At 43.8% G+C, this 15,819-nt stretch overlaps 1 protein-coding gene across 2 annotated transcripts in view; it reads left to right on the top strand.

Annotated features, from left to right (window-relative positions):
* The first annotated feature begins 2,420 nt into the window (after window positions 1–2,420).
* The window catches only part of SPATA20 (spermatogenesis associated 20), a 117,655-nt gene continuing 104,256 nt past the window's right edge, over window positions 2,421–15,819 (top strand). Inside the window, exons 1-2 of one of the 2 annotated variants that reach the window (XM_033960158.1) lie at window positions 2,421–2,686; window positions 9,440–9,577. In XM_033960158.1, coding sequence (XP_033816049.1) covers window positions 2,601–2,686; window positions 9,440–9,577 — 224 coding nt within the window. In that variant the 5' untranslated portion in view covers window positions 2,421–2,600. Of the gene's footprint in view, window positions 2,687–7,304; window positions 7,554–9,439; window positions 9,578–15,819 lie in introns of those variants that run through there. The other variant, XM_033960159.1, reaches the window with a different exon arrangement.

The raw sequence follows: 15,819 nt of genomic DNA, 5'->3' as shown, positions 1-15,819 counted from the left end.
TTCATCATTTCAGTCTCTCTATCACTGCACTTTGGAAAAATGGAATTAATGTCAGAATAAAGAAGACAGTTTTGTTGTTCTATTTAACTGGATGTCGGCTGCTGTTCCTTTATGGCTCTTGTGCTGGGAAGAATGGATCTCATTTGCGCCTATGAAAGGCTCAGCACTCCAGCCTGGAAGTACTTCGGGGGCAGTCAGATGGGGAGGAGGAAGGCCATTTATTTCTCACTCTAGGGCTGGCATTGCTTTTCAGCTGAATCAATGCTCCCATCAGACAGAACAGTTCAGCTCTGACGTCTGCCGGTCCAAATTAGAGCCAGGCGCACTTGCTGGGCTCCGTTTCCATGCCAACCCTGAGGGGGTCTCCTCAGGACCTGTTTTGCTGCTTGCTTGGGATCTCCGTCTGCTTTGTGCAAACAATAAACAGGTTTGAGGCATTCCAGCACGCCGAACCACCTTCCTTTGAGAGCTGTCAGCGCAGGAGGGAAGATAAAGAAAGAGGCAGACCCGCAACATGTGCATTGTGTCAGAGACAGAGCACTTTGAACTCTATTCATCTTTAATGTTCTCAAGTGGTGTCTGTTGCCTGGTATTAATATTTGAAGAGATAGGCAGATCTGGGGTTTGCTATCCAGTTTGCGATCCTGCTGACTTGTTGAACTCAAGCCATCCCTCCCCCAAACTGAATACATTCTATTTTTCTCCACTTATAGCTGGAAATGGGACACTTGGAAATGGATTCCACTTTTGCCATAAAACACCAGTACTAATTGCTTCTAACCCCTCTAAACTACAGAAGTCTCATCCTTACCTCCCCGTGGATGTTTCTAGGCCATGGGCAGTGAGGGAAGACCCACACAGTTATTGATATGTTCCGATAAGCATCTTTCTGACAGATTTGAGGCTTAACAGAAATGAGATCTATTTGCATTCAATGGAAGTAGTGTATGCGAACATATCTCATGCATATTCATTAGGGAAATCCTGAAAACCTGACTGGGTTGCAGCCTTCAAGGACCGAGGTTGCCCACCTCTGATTACTGGATACTGATTATGTTGCTTGCATTAAAGCAGGGGCGTCCAACCTTTTGACTTCCCTGGGCCGCATTGGCGGAAAATTTTTTTTCTGGGGCCTCACAAACGTGCAAACACTGCAGCAAGACAGAGGAGGGAGCCTGCAAGACGGTAAACACCCGGGGGCAGCAGAGGAAAACACTGCATTGCCCTCAACTGGGGCTGCACAAAATACTTCACGGGGCCGCAGGTTGGACACCCCTGCACTAAAGCTTTGTGCATGCTAACAGACATTAGTGTGTGATAAATGCTGCACATAAGTGTTAATTATCAAATGCTAAGCTTTAGTAAAAGCCCTTTAATCTTAAGATTCTCTCTGTTGGTTTGGTTGCATTTTTGTAGAATTTGATGCAGTCCCTCTGCGATGTGGGCTACATAGAATGTTAGTTATTACATTATTCGAGATGATTTGTGTGTATCTTTTTTTTTCTTTGTTTGACCCATTGTAAATTGTTTTTTAACACTTTCTAATAAAAAATAAATAAGAACGGTCAGACTGCGGAGTTGAAGGGAGATCTTGTAAGACTGGAAACTTGGCATGGGTGCAAGGTGGTGATGCCAAAGGGTAAGGAAATCATATTGGTAGAAGGGGGAGGCGATCAATTTAGCATTAGCACCGACAAAGAGGAGGGGTGGATGCTGCCCCCCACCAAACGATGCCTTTTGAAGCTGGCCATCTAAACTGTGTACAGGTCCGCAGTTTTCTGGCTCAATCGAGATGCTTTCTAAAGTTGGTTGTAGGAAATTTTGAGCAGTTGTGGGCTGTGGTTTCTGATTTTAAGTTTATAATGTCAATATGTGTGGAGGAAACAGCTATTTTACAAGAGGTCTTTTACTCACCAGAACCTGCAAGGTGGAAGCAGATGAAAGATGTGCGGTACTTTCTGTGCACATTGACCTTTTAGGGCCCCCAAATCACTGCAGAAACCTCATGGGTAGCTCTACCTGTAGTCAGTCATTGTAGATTTAATTACTCTTAGGCATATGAAGAAATAGTCAATTGTGCTGTTTTGGGGCTGCTTTTTCGAGTTAAACGGGTGGGATTTTAAAAAAGTATCTGGCAACCATGCATCTAACTAAAAAAAATCTTGCAGGCAATCCTACTGTGTGGTGTGGCAGCACTGGGGGCAGGGTTACTGGGCAGACTGGATGGGCCAAGTGAGCTGTCATTTTTTTCAACCTCACTTTTTCTGAAAACCAGCTTTCTTTTTCATCTTTCTATTATAGCTCTTGTTAGCTTACCTGCTGCTGATCTCCCCCCCCCCGAACTCGTAGGATGCAGAATAAAACCACGTGACCCCCAAACAGGGCCAACATTAAAGCAGAGCCAGACAGGTCCGGTGCTGGATCCTCCCCCTTGCGAATAGTACTTTCCGGATTGCATCACGTCTGGCGCCTTCGTGGTCCGCCTGCGATCGCGGCCACGACCATTTCCGGTTCGTGTCGGTGTCCGTTTCCTGGGCCCGGTGTCGGCCGATGAATCTCTGGCGCCCTCTGCCGGATTAGTTCGTGGTGCCGGCCCGGCCATGCTCGTCGGCTCAATCCGCGGGCTCCGAGGAGCCCCCGCGCTGCTCTGTCGGGCTGGCCCGAACCGAGCCAGCCTCAGCCGCAGGTATCCCCCACCAGCCCGAGCCCAGAATAAGAATGAGAGCAAATCAGAGGAGGGACAGGGGCTGGTGCTGAGGGTGGCACAAGCCAATGGGGTGGGGTGGGGTGGGGGGCTAGGGGTCAGTCTGTCCTTTTCCTCTGGGATGGGGGGGGGGGTAGAGTCCCTGACCTCTGACTTCTAGAGGTAGATCGGTGACCCTTTGTCCTTTCTCTCTGGGATTGGGAGAGGGGGTACCCTGTGTCTGTCTGCTCTTTCTCTCTGGAATTGGGAGGGGGGGGGGGCAGATTGGTACATCTCTGTGTGTCTGCCCCTTCTTTCTGTGATTGGGAGGTACGGGCTCTGACCTCTGACTTCTAGAGGTACATCGGTGACCCTTTATCCTTTCTCTCTGGGATTGGGAGAGAGGGGTTCCCTGGGTCTGTCTGCTCTGGGATTGGGGGGTGGGCAGAGGCCATAACCTCTGATTTTAGTGGTAAATCTCTGTGTGTCTGTCCCTTCTTTCTGGGATTGGGAGGTACGGGCTCTGACCTCTGATTTCTAGAGGTACATTTTTGTCTCTTTGCCCTTTCTTTCAGGAATTGGGAGAGGGGTTCCCTGTGTCTGGCTGCCCTTTCTCTCTAGGATTGGGGAGTAGAGGCCTTGATATCTGATTTTAATGGTGCATCTCTGTGTGTCTGTCCCTTCTTTCTGGGATAGGGAGGTACGGGTCCTGTCCTCAGATTTTTTTTGTCCTTTCTGTCAGGAATTGGGAAAGGGGTACCCGATGTCTGTCTGTCTCTCTGGTATTGGGAGGCAGAGACCCTCACCTCTGATTTTAGTGGTACATCTCTTATGTGTTTGTCCCTTCTTTCTGGGATTGGTAGGTATGGGCCCTGACCTCTGATTTGTAGGGGCATATCTCTTATCCATCTGTTCCATTCTTTCTGGGATTTGGAACACAGGCCCTAACCTCTGATTGCTAGGGATACATTTATTCTGGGGCCCCTGGAGTTGTCTGCCTGTCTCTTCTCTTTGAGATTGGAGGGCTCCTGGTTTTGACCTCTGATTTTCAGGGGTGCATCATTGCCTGGCCCCTGGAAGCATCTGTCTGCCTTTTCTCTTCGGATGGAGAGTTATATTCCAAACCTTATAGAATATATTTCTCTCTCTTCCTCTCTCCCTCTCTGAGCTGTACTTGTGACGAGGGCAGTGGGACAGATAGAACAATAGGATTCATAAATGAGAGGTACTGATGTGCCAGTCTTCATATTCTCTCTGTGCATTGGGGCTGTCTGCGATAGGCATAACAGCACTGAATGGAAACATTTTGACCATCACAACAGCACTTTAATTGCTCATTTGCTGGCCATTACTAATATGTTTATTAACTTTGTCCTGAGCAAACTCTCTGAAGACTGTCTAGCAAGAATCTTCTGCGATAAAGAAACATCTGCTGTAAGAGGAATACATGCCACTGGGTGGAATTTCAATTTTTTGGTAAAGCTTCAAAAAAGGAACATTTTTTGACAGGAAGAATAGCCAAACTGGGGGGGGGAAAAAATCTGGCTTGAGAAAAAGCTGAAATATCTCTGATGGGGTTATTTACAAATGAACAAGTTTTGCGCAGCTACGAACATTTAAAAGACCTGCTGAGTTCACAGGATAATGCATGTACAGGAAGATGCATATGATGGACAAATGAATGAATTGCTATTTTGTCATGACCTTTTCAGAAATGCAATCTTTAGTCCTTTTAGGGGGAAGAATAAAAGAGTAATCCCAGTCTTATTAGTTATATAATTAGTAATGGAAAATACCTCCCTTTCTCGTCCTCCCTTTTTCCTTCTCTGTCTAATTGAGGAGTAAGTAGTTGTGGAAAGAGAGCCGGAGGGATTTGTTAGTACTTCTGGACTGGTTTGCACAGGATTTGTTTTCTCCTTCTGGGTCGATGGGGAAAAATAATAAGTCAGATACTTAGTGATGAATCGCAGAACTAGTGTGGGAGAAAAGTGACTGACCGGGATCCTCTTTCGTTTCCTGGAACCCATTGGGGGCTGAGAGAATGTGGTAGTGTTTTATTTTATTTATATTCTGCATATCCTACAATTCTGTACGGATTACAAATTATTCAGGCACTTGTGCATTTTTCCCAATCTGTCCCGGCGGGCTCCCACTCTATTTAATATACCTGGGGCGCTGAGGGATTAAGTGACTTGCCCAGGGTCACAAGGAGCAGTGCAGGATTTGAACCCACAACCCCAGGTTTATGTTTGACTTATATGGTACTTGCTGTACACTATCCTAATAAATAGATGGAAAATCTTAGATTTAGTACAAGTCCTTGTTTGGATCAGCCAGTTATGTGATGCAAGTTTTCATAACCAAAATTACTGTTATTAGGCTTTAAAAAAATATATCAAAGGTTGCTCAGTAGCTCTGCTATGGTCTCTGCACCTTTCTTTGTAATATTTTGGGCTCTCAGGAGAATTGCTGTGGTCACTGAGCCTTTCTTTGTAATATTTTGGCCTGACAGTTCCTTCCTGGTCCTTGTCACCTCCATCTTGGTTGGAATCAAGCCTGAAGTTTGAAACATGAACCTTCTTCATTCACAACTCTCCAGGGATTTCCTCCCTACTTTATATCTCTTTCATAGGTGTAGTTTGTCTGCTTTTTTTTTTTTTTTTTTGAGGGGGGTCAATTTAACACCAGTACCTGAAGCATTTGCTTAGCAGACATCCCCTTATGTTCCACACCACAGATTAATCTGTGAACCTTTTTCAAACATACTTGAAATGTATACTCGAATATAAGACGATCTGAATATAAGTCAAGGTAATCTTTTTTCCCCCCAAAAAAGGAGGAAAAAAGGTTGACTCAAATGTAAGCTGGTGGGGGGGAGGTTCATATTCACATGTCTTGCCCTGTCAGGATCTGCACCCAGCCCCTCTCACTCCCTGCCAGGCTCTCCACCCTGTATCCCTCCCTCCTTTCCAGGCTTACAACTCTGTAACTCCTTGCCATGCTCTGCACCCTGTCCCACCTCCCTGCCCTATACTCTGTCCCCCTCTCCTGATGTCCTGAAGGCCTCCACCGAGCCTGCCATATGACCTTTAAGTCTGGTAGTAAGCTGGTACAGGCAGGATCTTTCCCATCTCCTGTCCCAGCCGATTCTGACAAATTTTTTTTTTTATCTTCCAACTGCCTTCCCTCCTGTGTACCTTTTTGAATCTCTGGTGGTCCAGTGGTGTACCGGACATGAGCGAGCTTTCTGTACTCTTGCCCCGCACTGAGCCCATCCCTGAATGTCTGTCGCACAGCCCCTCTGAATGTCTGCCTCAAGTTCTCGCGGCCCAGCACTGTACCGGACAGAAGTGAGCTTTTTGCGCTCCTGCCCGGCCGTGAGCCAATCCCTGAATGGCTGCTGCCAGTTCTCACGAGTCCTGCAAGAGCTCACAGCAGCCATTCAGAGGGGCTCAGTGTGGGGCAGGCGCACAGAAAGCTTGCTCCTGCCTGATATACTGCTGGACCTCCAGGGATTCAAAAAGATATGCGGGAGAGTAGGGATGGTAGGGATCCCTTCTGTCTCGGCCCACCAGGCTATATGGCAGGCCTGCAACAAGTCCGGGAGGGGACGGGTGGGCGCTGACCCAAATATAAGATGAGACCCCCATTTTTTTGTCCCAAAAATCTCATCTTGATTTCGAGTATATACGGTAGTCTGGTCGCTGCAGTGATGCTGTCTGAGCTGAGGCCCATACACCTGGATGTTTTCTGGGACCCTGTCATCATGGACCCTGAATGTGGTCATTAGATGTCACCCTTGAGCAATGATGGCAACTCCCTCTCCTCCCCCCACAGGGCAGAGGGGCTGTAATAAAAATAATTTTAACATAGATCTCCTGAGAGCCCCAAGGAGTCCACTCTAGAACATTGCTGAGATAATGGAATGCTATCATTTACGTATGTATTGTATATATGTGAAGTGAGTGACCTGCTGAATTGCTGAGAGGCCTAGCTCTTCAAGGCCTTTTTACTGAGCTGTGCTCAAATGTGACATGTGCTATGACTAGCTCGCGGGTTTCATGCACGCTGAGGCTACTTTTAGTGCAACTGTAAAATTCCCATATTTCATGTTTTCCCCTTTTAAGGGCTGCATTCTGATTTCTCAGCTTGTGGCCATTAGTGCAAGATACCTATTTTCTAGGAGGTAAGGGCTCCCAGGTTAATCACTTGCTGATTGGTTAGTATATGGCAATGTAGCTGGGCTAACTGATTAGCGATGGGCATTCCTACTCTCTGCCCCCAAACTTGCCCTCAATGCTAAAAAAAAAGAAGCACGTGTCAATCTGAAAGCTACCCTTGGATGCCCAAGTGCACTCTGGGCTTAGTAAAAGGGCCTTCACATTTGTAAATACTCACCGCCACACAGTTCTGATTTATTGTGACTCGTCACCGTCCCTCGTATTCATGCATACAGGAATGAAAAAAGCCTATTGGTTAAAGCAGCTGTCAGTCAAAGTGAGTAACATTCCATAACAGAATAGTCAGCAGCCATCTTGGAGGACTAACTGCCTGAAAAAGAAAAAAAAACAGAAAAACAACAAAAAGAAAAAAAAAATTACTTCTTCGTGTAGCCATAACTTCTTTAGGCATTTTCAGTATTTATTTGGCAGATTTGGGGCAGCAGAGATGCTGCAGGAAGATTCTTAGTCCTTTCAACCTCAGGCTTCTGCTTAACGGTAGTTTGTATTGCATAAAGCCTTTTCTAAGTGAAACATAAACAATGTACCCCATTGGAACGGTGGGATTCTTTGCCTCCAAGGGACATGAGCCTGTGTGACAAATGTGCCTGCAGAATTCATCGCATTAGATCTTGAGAAGACTAGAAATTGTAAGTACTGGAGCAAAGCAAAAAAAAAAAAAAAGCAGTTGTACAATTTAGGTTCAAATGCATAGTTTACAATGTCGGGGGGAGCAGTTGCACTGAAATTTAATGAATCTATTAATTACGTTTATTTACTGGATCTGTCTAATCAAACCCTCAAGGATCTCTGCTGGCCCAGAGCCTATTGCAAGAGTGGCGGGCACCCTAGGCCGACTTTAGCTTTACACCCCCTCATCACAGTTAACTTTCCAAGCCCCTAGCCCGTAGTCTTCCCCCACCGAGATTTTGATAATTAACAATCGTGATCATCTCACAACCATCCTGTACAAATTCAAGAATGGGCCGATGATTCTTTGAGTTTGTGTGCCTGTTAGAACCTATTGTTTTGATTTGAAGGCAACTGCTTTTTACTATCTCCAAAGAAGCTTCTGCCCTAGGCAACTGCCTAGTCTGGCCTAATGGTTGGGTCGGTTCTGTCCAGGCCTGATAAGAACATAAGAATAGCCTTATTGGGTCAGACCAATGGTCCATCAAGCCCAGTAGCCCGTTCTCACGGTGGCCAATCCAGGTCACTAGTACTTGGCCAAAACCCAAGGTGTAGCAATATTCCATGCTACCGATACAGGGCAAGCAGTGGCTTCCCCCATGTCTTTCTCAATAACGGACTATGGACTTTTCCTCCAGGAAATTGCCCAAACCTTTCTTAAAATCAGCTAAGCTATCTGCTCTTACCACAACCTCTGGCAATGCTTTCCAGAGCTTAACTATTCTCTGAGTGAAAAAAATGTCCTATTGATTTTAAAAGTATTTCCCTGTAGCTTCATCAAGTGTCCCCTAGTCTTTGCAATTTTTGATGGAATGAAAAATTGATCCACTTGTACCCGTTCTGCTCCACTCAGGATTTTGTAGACTTCAATCCTATCTCCCCTCAGCCTTCTCTTTTCGAAGCTGAAGAGCCCTAACTGTTTTAGTCTTTCCTCATACGAGAGGAGTTCCATCCCCTTTACCATCTTGGTCGCTCTTCTTTGAACCTTTTCTAGTGCCGCTATATCTTTCTTGAGATAAGGAGACTAGAATTGAACGCAATACTCCAGATGAGGTCGCATTATGGAGTGATACAGGGGCATTATAACATTCTTAGTCTTGTTAACCATCCCTTTTTTAATAATTCCTAGCATTGTGTTTGCTTTTTTGGCTGCCGCCGCACATTGGGCGGAAGGTTTCATTGTATTGTCTACGATGACACCCAGATCCTTTTCTTGGGCGCTAACCCCCAAGGTGGACCCTAGCATCCGGTAACTGTGATTCAGGTTATTCTTCCCAGTGTGCATCACTTTACATTTGTCCACATTAAATTTCATCTGCCACTTGGACGCCCAGTCTTCCAATTTCCTAAGGTCCGCCTGCAATTTTTCACAATCCGCATGCGTTTTAACAACTTTGAACAGTTTAGTGTCATCTGCAAATTTAATCACCTCACTTGTTGTCCCAATTTCCAGATTGTTGCTTTCAAGGAAGGCACCACTAATGAAGCACAGGGAGATGCCATTCCTCTCTTTCTAGGAAATAGGATCTGGACGCAGATCCTAGTTCACATTTTCCCCAAAACTATTTACAGACTTTTGTTCAGGTTTACTAATGGGTTTATCCCAGTTTCTGTCTATGGAAAATATGCTAAGTGTTTCTGTCTCTTTATAATTTGAATAACACAACCAAGGGTACAAGTGTATTTTTGGATACTGAAACCATGCAGGGTGTATACTGTATAAATGTCTTTATGACTACACAAGCTGTTCTGTAAATCTCGGCAGTGTGTGTAAGCCCTCTACTTGACCGGAGGAGTCTTTCCTTTTATTAAAAGAAAGCTGAATCTTTGCTTTTTATCATAACAGAACACTTCGTAAAGGAGGACCCCTCACCATGGCCAGCAAAGGCCAAGGCAACAAGGCCATTGTGGCACGTAAGGCTAACCGCCTGATTCACGAGAAGTCGCCCTATCTCCTGCAGCATGCACATAACCCTGTGGACTGGTAAGTCGGAAACTATAAAAGTTGCTAAAATGTCTACTATATTTCATCCCTTGGATTCTACATAGGGCGCCAAAGTTTTGGTGCAGATGCAAGATTTGTGTGCAAATTGGTTAACGAGCCATTAACAATTAGTCGACTTTAATCAGTTATTGATGTTAGTTGGCACTAAATTGGGTTTGTGCATGCATCTGCCCTGCGTGCTATCCTATAAGACCAGGCGCTTAAACGCAGGTTATTGAGGCCAGAAGCGTGCCTGATTTTAAGGCCAAATGGGATAGACACGTGGGATCTATTCATAGAGAAAGGTAGGGGAGGGTCATTGGGGTGGGCAGACTAGATGGGCCGTGGCCCTTATCTGCCGTCTATTTCTATGTTTCTATGTAGCATGCCATTCAAAAGGGCGTGGCCAGGGCAAGAGCATGTGTGAGTAAGGGACATCCAGAAAAGTTGCGCGAAGTGTTATAAGATGGTGCCGGTTACGCACCAAAATACCGTGAGTTGGGTGCCGGCATTTAAAGAATAGCGCTTAAAACCGATTCTTGGGTCGACAGCTGAAACCTAGGGCTCCTATTACGAAGCCGCGTTAGCGGCTTTATCGCACGTACATTTTTAGCGCGCGCTAACCCCCGCACTAGCCGAAAAACTACCGCCTGCTCAAGAGGAGGCGGTAGCGGCAAATTAGCGCGCGCTATTATGCGCGTTAAACCGCAAATGCGGCTTCGTAAAAGGAGCCCTAGGTTTCAGCTTTCGACCCAGGAATCGGTTTTAAGCGCTATTCTGTAAAGGGCACTCTTTACAGAATGGTGCGTAGGGCTGTTTTATTTTTCTGTCACAAATTTTTTTAGTACTGAAATTGAAAAGTAACAGTTTTGTCTGTTTGCTGCGGTGCTAGAAAGTAGCTATTGAAGAAAGTCACTCCGTAAAGAATGAAGATAAATTTTAATTCAATACTTATCAATTTACATATCCAATGGAACTCTGCTCAGAGACATGAAGGCTGATCTCTCTGCCTCACCCACCAATCATTGCATTGTTCAATGTAAATTCACTCCAGGTTGCGTGCTTATTAATTATTCTGTTGCTAGCTATTACAGCTATGCTAAAGCTTCTATCGAAAGATTTTTAGTGCAAAAAATGTTGACACTCAGCTTAGATCAGGGGTCTCAAAGTCCCTCCTTGAGGGCCGCAATCCAGTCAGGTTTTCAGGATTTCCCCAGTGAATATGCATGAGATCTATGTGCATGCACTGCTTTCAATGCATATTCATTGGGAAAATCCTGAAAACCCGACTGGATTGCGGCCCTCAAGGAGGGACTTTGAGATCCCTGGCTTAGATGGATAACTGGTTCCGACGTGCCACGTTTTGGTACTGCGTCAGGGAACCGACAAACAAATACAGTTTGAACTGGAGGTGAAGTCTCATATCAAGTTAAGCACAGTCAATACTTGTTTCTTCTTATGGTTCAAAAACCTGGCTGTGCTAGAAAGAGCCGGCTGGGACCGCAGTTGCCCTCGACGGAGATGGACTGAAGCCTAAAAAGTGTTTTAAGAGCGTTCTGAGACCGTGTTTTTGATAACAACATCTTTATCGGTTACTCTAAAGTCCGGATTTTTTGAAGCACAGGTTTTTCTCGGATGTTTTGTCTTGAATTTATTTATTATTATTTTTTTATTTACTGTTCTGTTTTCCCCCAACTTTAAGAGGAGCCAATGATAGTGATCTGAACGGAACTAAACTGTCGGTGGTAGCAGAAATTTCAATGATCTGCACCCAAATCTGGGGCTCGTTTAATAATTTTGAATATTCTGCTCTTTCTAGCTTAGTAAACAAGCAAACTGCTACTTTTCAATTTTAGTACTTATAGTAGTGTTTTCGGTAAGTTTGCACCCTTGAATTTATTATATTATATATTTACAGATTTTTTAGTGTAATTTATAGACTCCCTCCCCCCCCTACAGAGTGTAACTGTGTTAATATATTGCCTGGAAGCCCAAAAGCTGTTGAAACAGTGTACATTCTGCTTCAGTAGGTATTTTTCTGTGCCTGCAGGGCTCATAGTCTGAGTTTATATCTGAGGCAATGGAGGGGTAAGTCACTTAGGAGTCCTTTTTACTAACTGCAGTAAGTGCAAGCGTGCACTTACAGCACGTTAAAAACATAAGAATAGCCTTACTGGGTCAGACCAATAGTCCATCATGCCCAGTAGCTCGTTGTCACGGTGGCCAATCCAGGTCCCTAGTGCCTGGCCAAAAACCCAAAGAGTAGCAACATTCCATGCGGAATCTCAAACAAAAGCAAGATTCCAGAATCCCAGAGAGTAACAAGATTCTAGAATCCCAGAGTAGCAACATTCCATGCTTCCGATCCAGGGCAAGCAGTGGCTTCCCCTGTGACTTTTCCTCCAGGAACTTGTCCAAACCTTTCTTAAAACCAACTGTGCTATCCGCTCTTACCACAACCTCTGGCAACGCGTTCCAGAGCTTAACTATTCTGAGTGAAAACAAATTTCCTTCTATTGCTTACCCTTTTTTTTCTTTTTTTACATTGTAATTTTATTACCTTCCGTCCTTATGTATCAGATTTTATCCTCGTGCTGTTTTTTTGTGGTCTCTGTTTTTATTATCCTTTTTTAAACATTTTAAACTGAATTATAAACAGCTTAAACTACGAGATAGGCGGTATATCAAATAGACTTGAAACTTGGATGTGTATTCACACCTTGTGGTGAAATGACCTATTTGTGCGCACACTGTGCGCTAAAAATATTTACAATGTTCTGGGAAGGGGGCGTGTTAGAGATGGAGAGTGGGCATGACCGCACTAATCAGCCCATGTGGCTATGCCGAATGCTATCTGATTAGCTTAACGCAGGACAGGTGGCAGTGAAGGCTCTCACGGTAATATATTTAACTAGTCTTATAGCCCGTTACATTAACGGGTGCTAGAATATATGTGTGTGTGTCTGTCTTTATTTCTTTTTCTCTCTCCTTAGCCTCTTTCTGTATTTGTCTTTTCTTTTTTTTTTCCTTGGCTGTCCACAACCACCCCTTGCCTGTTCTCCGTCCATTATCCCTTCCTTTTACCTCCCCTGTGTCCTCCACCACCCCATCACTGCTCACCTTATCCAGCAGCAGCCCTTCTCCCTTTGTTTTATCTCCCCCCTGTCCATCATCACCTCCTTCCTGCTCCCCCTGTCCAGCAGTAGGCCTCCCTTCATTTTTCTGCCCCCTACCCCTGTTCATTACATGGGCTCAGTTCCATAGAGAGCAATGGAGAAACCATAGCATTCAAAAGCTGCTCCTAACAGTCTGATACACAGTCCCACTACTTTTCAGACTCTGGAGCAGCAGGGGTCATCTGCTCCTGCCCCTCCCTTCCAGACAGGAAAAGGGGCAGGGAGGCTATGAACTGGAACAAAAAAGAAAACAGTTTCTAATCCAGCCACTCTTCTTCTGCTGCTTCTGTCCCCTGGCCAAATGGCTGACTGGCTGGCTGGCTGGCCTACTCCCCTGGATCGGCGTTCTGTACAGGAGTTGCGGCCATTTTGAAGATCGGTCTGCTCTGCTCCTTGCCTTAGTATATTTTTTAAGTTGAAAGACGCGGCGGCTCCTCTCAAGATCCCTGACTGCATCGGACTTCCGATGAAGGTGGGGATCCTGAGAGGAGCCGCTGCCTCGTCTTTCAACTTAAAAATATATTAAGGCAAGGAGCAGAGCAGACCAAAGAACAGCACGGCCGACAGCCGCCGTGTCCGACATCCGCCTCAGGGGAGGAGAGAGAGTGTTTTGCGCGCATGCGCCCTCCTATCTGCGGTGCCTTACAGCGCACGGAAAATGGAACACGCGATGGGAGTGCGCATGCGCGGCTTAGGCTTTTATTATATTATAGATGGCCGTGTGCGAATTGCACAATTAGTACATGGCCATTAATTCTGAAAATAGGAAAAACTGCCTTTATCCAGCTGCGGCAAAAGTGGCCTTGGCGTGTGGGGGGAGAACCGCAGTTTTGCCTTTTTGCACCTCATTTACATTTAAACTTGGATTTTGGATACAGTAGATAGTGGAAATAGGAAATGTTTTCATCCATTGTTGGTCTCTGTGGTATGCATACGGCTAGAGATCTATTTTCAGTCAGGTAGTGATTAGACATCTGAAAATATCTAATCTAAACGTTTTTGAATCATACCTATATTCAGCAGTGCTATCCCTGTAGGCAGCATTGCTGAATATATCCATCTAAGTTAGATGAGCAAATTAGGCACATAAATAGCAGATATAACTTATGTTTAGCAGCTGAATATAGTGGTTTAGAGGTAGAAGTCTGATGTCTAAGTGGCACCATCCCTGGAATGCCCTAAATCCCACCCCTATCACTGCCTATAGCATAAGAGCTTTATATTTAGAATATTGATCTGCATGTACCAATGGCTATGTGTTTGTATGAACCTGTGAAGGAAGTATTGATTTATATTATCTTTGCTGACTTTTGACCAGTCCATGGTGATCATTATGTATGTGGATTTTTTTTTATTTTTTTAATATAATTACACTTTCCTTAGTGTTCTCACCAGACCAGTCCAGAACTTGCAGGTAGTGTGTTCATCAACTTTCTGGTTGATGGATACAGTACCCAAAAGCTCTAGACTAGTCTGAAGGAAAATGAGCAGGTAAGACCTAATTTCTACAAGGGCAGCATCTATGAGACAGACTTAGGTTTTTTTTTGTTGCATAGAGCTTTTTGGACCCCAGTTCGGTTACAGAAGTTGTATAGTTCGAGGTCCAATAGATGCTGGCATTGTGGTTTAGAAGCTGGGACATTAGACCATTTAATATTTTTCTGTCCCTATATAAATGCCTTTTGGAAGTTAATTTGGTCCCAAATTAATTCATTGTTAGAAAATCATGTTGCCCTTTCATATGATACTATATTATTTGGTACATCAATGAGATTTAAAAGCCCAATTTCTGCAAATAATAATAAACTTCTATTGATATTGACAGGGGTTTTCAGCAGATTACAGGAAATTGGAAAGATTACACTAAACTAAATTATACTTTTTGGTGGAATTCAGTATGCCATATTTATAAAATGGAAAGGGTGCTTGCTATGCAACAAGGAAATTATCAGAAGTTTAAAAAGATTTGGGAGCCATTGATTATTTATTCTAATGATCAGACATCTTAAACACCTTAGTATTGGATAAGATATAGGGGGGGATGGGATTATGAATGATAATAATTGTTAATTGTTAATTATTAATATATGGGTGGGTGGGGTGGGATTCTTTTATACTTATATATTTGGAGGAATATAAATAAGATTGTCAAGTGATTAGTTAAAAATCTTTCTGATTGATTATTATACACTTGTTGTAATATTTGAAAATGAATAAAAGATTTATTTAAAAAAAAAAGACCTAATTTCTCCATAGATGTTTTAAAGAGTATACCATGGTTTATATTGCTGTTGTATTTACTATTGCTTAATAAAATAGATTTGAACATAAAGAGAAACAACTGACTCCATTTACTATGGTTAAAAGTATGCCTGAAATGGAATCCCATATAAGCTTTTAGCCACAATGATGGTAAATCACCTTCTCCATGTTGTGATGTCAGCCTTCTCTGTTGTTTTTTGCTGCTCTATTTTAAGTGCAGAGATTTGATCATGTGCAGCACTGTTGAGGAGTACTTTCGAATGAGTAGACAGTCGCACGGGCATTTATATCTACAAGCATCCCTTTGCTGTTCTGTTCCTCTAAAGTTCCACTGTGGTCAATCAGTTGTAGTGGACCTGGCACAGCATTTAAATATGGTTAGGTTTGGTTAGACAAGTTCATGCCGAACAAGAATAATAAGCTTTTGATGATATTGACAGGAGTTGCCATTCAACAAATAACGTATAACTGGAAAAATTGTACAAGGTTAAATTATTGTTTCTGGTGGAATTCAGTATGTCATGTGTTTAAAATGGAAAGAGCGTTGGCAGTTCAAAAAGGTTACTATAATAAATTTAAGGATGTGTGGAGGCCATTTTTAAAATTATTTTAATGAATAATTTAAACTTTTCCCAATTTTAATTCTTACATGTGGATCGGGGGGGGGGGGGGGGGTTTGGATTTCTATTAATAATATAATATGAATGATAAGATATTATATTCATGTGGTATATTTTTTGTTGTATATGGAAGTGGGAGTGGGTGGGGGTTATATCTTTGTTGTATGATATGGTAGATTTTCAA

Source organism: Geotrypetes seraphini, chromosome 10, assembly GCF_902459505.1.
Source record: "Geotrypetes seraphini chromosome 10, aGeoSer1.1, whole genome shotgun sequence".
Lineage (NCBI taxonomy): Eukaryota > Metazoa > Chordata > Amphibia > Gymnophiona > Dermophiidae > Geotrypetes > Geotrypetes seraphini.
This window is presented reverse-complemented; position numbering and strand designations above follow the sequence as displayed.